Raw genomic sequence first — 2854 nt, 5'->3', positions numbered from 1 at the left:
AGAAGAATTGTTAAATAAATTATGTTATTTTTGTTTTCTTTGCGCTCAAAAAGTATTCTCGTAGCTTGGCAAAACTGAAGTTGAGCCACTGATGTCACATGGACTGTTTGACCGATGTCCTTGCTACGTTTCTGAACCTGGGAACATTACAGTTGAGTTGCTGTCTATGGAGGGTCAGAGAGCTCTCCGATTTCATCAAAAATATCTTAATTTGTGTTCCGAAGATGAACGAAGATTTTACAGGTTTGGAACGACATGAGGGTGAGTAATTAATGACAGAATCTTCATTTTTGGGTGAACTATCCCTTTAATGCATTTTTTATTTCAAATAGGCCTAAACTGATTTTTTTTAACAGTTTGTTGATTGTTTAAGGCACATAATATTTTAATTATAGATTAAACAATTAAAAATAAATTGTCTAAATATAAGCCATTTATGCAGTGATGGCAAATTTTAGGTAGGCCTAACTGCAATTTAACTTTTAAATTCAGTGAATATACTTAAATTAAATCAGAAAAATACCTCTTTTTTTTTTTACTGTGTACAGATGAGTGTGTAGCTGACCTGCAGAGAATGGGCAGATGCTGTGGGCGAAGCTGGTGGACAGAGCACACAGGCAGGCTGGATAAAGCGTCCAGCAGAGGAACTGCAGCAGGTGGTGACCCTTCAGACATCCATACAGCCATTGGTGAGCTAATAAGAGAGAAGGACGTGGGCTGAGGTTTAACAATGCATGATAAATGCAAGAGCGTCTAAGGTCAGGTCTCTTTTTGAAAGCTGCTAGAATGCTTCATTGTTCAAACAGTTAACTGACCCACCTGCATCTGTATGTAAATTTTGTACTAAACATTATTTGAGTGACATGGTGGAACCGCTCACCATTCAGCAGCTTGGATACAGTCATATCCATGAAGAAGCTCATTAGAGCGGTGATGATGCCTAACAGGGCATAACAGTACCACTCCATGCTAGCAAAATACACCAGAACCTTCTTCACATACAGTACACACTCTGTCCAAATGTAAAGAACAGAAATTACAGTTAGTGATTATTATATTTTTGACTTTACTGCATTGAGGATTGATAAGAGTGAGATCATCGATGACGGGGGAAATGATCCACCTCACCTCTGATTCGTGACCGCAACTGTTGCCATGGTTTCCTTGAATGCTCATTAGAGCTGATTAGCTTTTCTTCCGCCTTATCTCGGTCTGTCTTATCTTCATCTATGCACTGTTCTTCATCTTCTTCAAGATGCTTTACATTTACACAACTCTCATCCATTGTCTAAAATGCAAAGTGAGCTCTTAATGAAATTTTTCATATAATTAAAAAAAAACATCCAAGTAAATTATTAAAGGGATAGTTCACAAAAAAAAAAAACTCTGGGTCAATCATAACATTCTGACGAAGACGACGCATTTACTCCACACTGTGTAGTTCGGTTTGAAGTCTATAAGGTTAGCTTATAACCTATATATTATTGTTCATGAAGGCTGGAAGTGAAAAACGCCTTATATTCAGGTGTGCATAATTATTAAGCAGGTTATCTTCTACAGATAAAATCTCGAGATGGACTAAAAATGAACTCCCAAAACGTACTGCCAGATACTGGCAGATAAATTCTTCAAACACTGGTACAAGAGAATGTGGTGCTGGTCCTTCAAGTCACTCTCAGCTTATCTGTCTATAAAGCTTATATATAAAAAAATCAGTCTTCAAGTATTTTACTACACCTCAGTATGTGATTCTTATTAAGTAGGGGTCATTTTTTAGGATTCTATCCTTAACCTAAGTTTCTGAGAACCTGAGACCTTGTACTTCTGGAGACTCCAGGTAGGTTGCAGTTCTGGAAAATGGTAGCGCTGGAGACTAAATGGTTCCTGGTGATTTCAAACCTAATTCTTCACCTTAATTCCTAATTCTTTTGCAGTTAACATGCATCTTTTCTTCTCCACATGTTTTTGACTGACCCTGCTGACCCACTGAGCATTTTGCTGTCCAATGGTTATGCATTAACTTTGCAATTTCTAGAATTGTATTAGTTTGGAATATTTCTCATAATAATTTAATAATTTTTTATTTTCAGTCTGAGTTAAATCTCTTTTTTGGCTCATTTTATCTGTAAAAGAAAATCTGCTTAATAATTATGCACACCTGAATATAAGACACTTCAGCCTTCAGCCTTCATGAATAATTATATATCAATTATAAATAATTAAATACAAGATTAATAGTAGTTATTAAGATTGATGTCGTTTGGAATTGGTAAAATGTGCTTGAAAAAAAATATGATCAGAATATCAACTTGCATAATAATTATGCATGCACTGTATTTTTCCTCTTCTGCTGTCGAGGTAATGCAAGGAATGTTGTGATTGGTTGTCAAGGCAGCCAATCAGAATGTAGCAGCCTAGTCTCTGATTGGCTGGAATTATGGCTGGGTTGTGTTGAGCAAGCCAGCTGTTGGTATTTAGAGAGCACTGAGGGCGGGCATCAGGTGAGCAAGCTAGTGAAACGTTGCAAGCGCAAAAGAGAAGGTCTGCACACATCCAAAAACGTATTTTAAATGCAAAATTGATTTCCGTGCGCTCGAAAGACTTTTTTCTTTGCGAAACGAACATTTTCTCCACAAACTCAGATCGCGCGCATGCAAAATGCACTTTTGTGCGCTCAAAATATGATCTTTCGCGCGCAGAATTGCGGCAGAGATGTAATCCCATACTAGCACCCCCATACATAAAAAAGATGAAATAAAATAAAAACATTTATTCCATGGTGTGTCTGAATACTGAATTCTGATTGGCTGGCAGGTATGCAGTAAAACCGTTTAATGCACAGGTAGTTCCAAGT

The 2854-nt window shown here is 37.1% G+C and overlaps 1 protein-coding gene across 1 annotated transcript in view; it reads right to left on the bottom strand.

Annotated features, from left to right (window-relative positions):
• The window catches only part of LOC107716123 (chloride channel protein ClC-Kb-like), a 7771-nt gene extending 6478 nt beyond the window's left edge, over positions 1 to 1293 (bottom strand). Inside the window, exons 1-3 of the mRNA XM_016522461.1 lie at positions 1129 to 1293; positions 881 to 1012; positions 566 to 694 (exon numbers count right to left, since the gene is read on the bottom strand). Of these exons, the coding sequence (XP_016377947.1) occupies positions 566 to 694; positions 881 to 1012; positions 1129 to 1285 (418 nt within the window). The 5' untranslated portion in view covers positions 1286 to 1293. The remainder of the gene's footprint in view (positions 1 to 565; positions 695 to 880; positions 1013 to 1128) is intronic.
• Between the last annotated feature and the right edge of the window lie 1561 nt (positions 1294 to 2854).

This window comes from Sinocyclocheilus rhinocerous, unplaced genomic scaffold (genome assembly GCF_001515625.1).
Source record: "Sinocyclocheilus rhinocerous isolate Xijiao unplaced genomic scaffold, SAMN03320098_v1.1 scaffold148, whole genome shotgun sequence".
Taxonomy (NCBI): domain Eukaryota; kingdom Metazoa; phylum Chordata; class Actinopteri; order Cypriniformes; family Cyprinidae; genus Sinocyclocheilus; species Sinocyclocheilus rhinocerous.
This window is presented reverse-complemented; position numbering and strand designations above follow the sequence as displayed.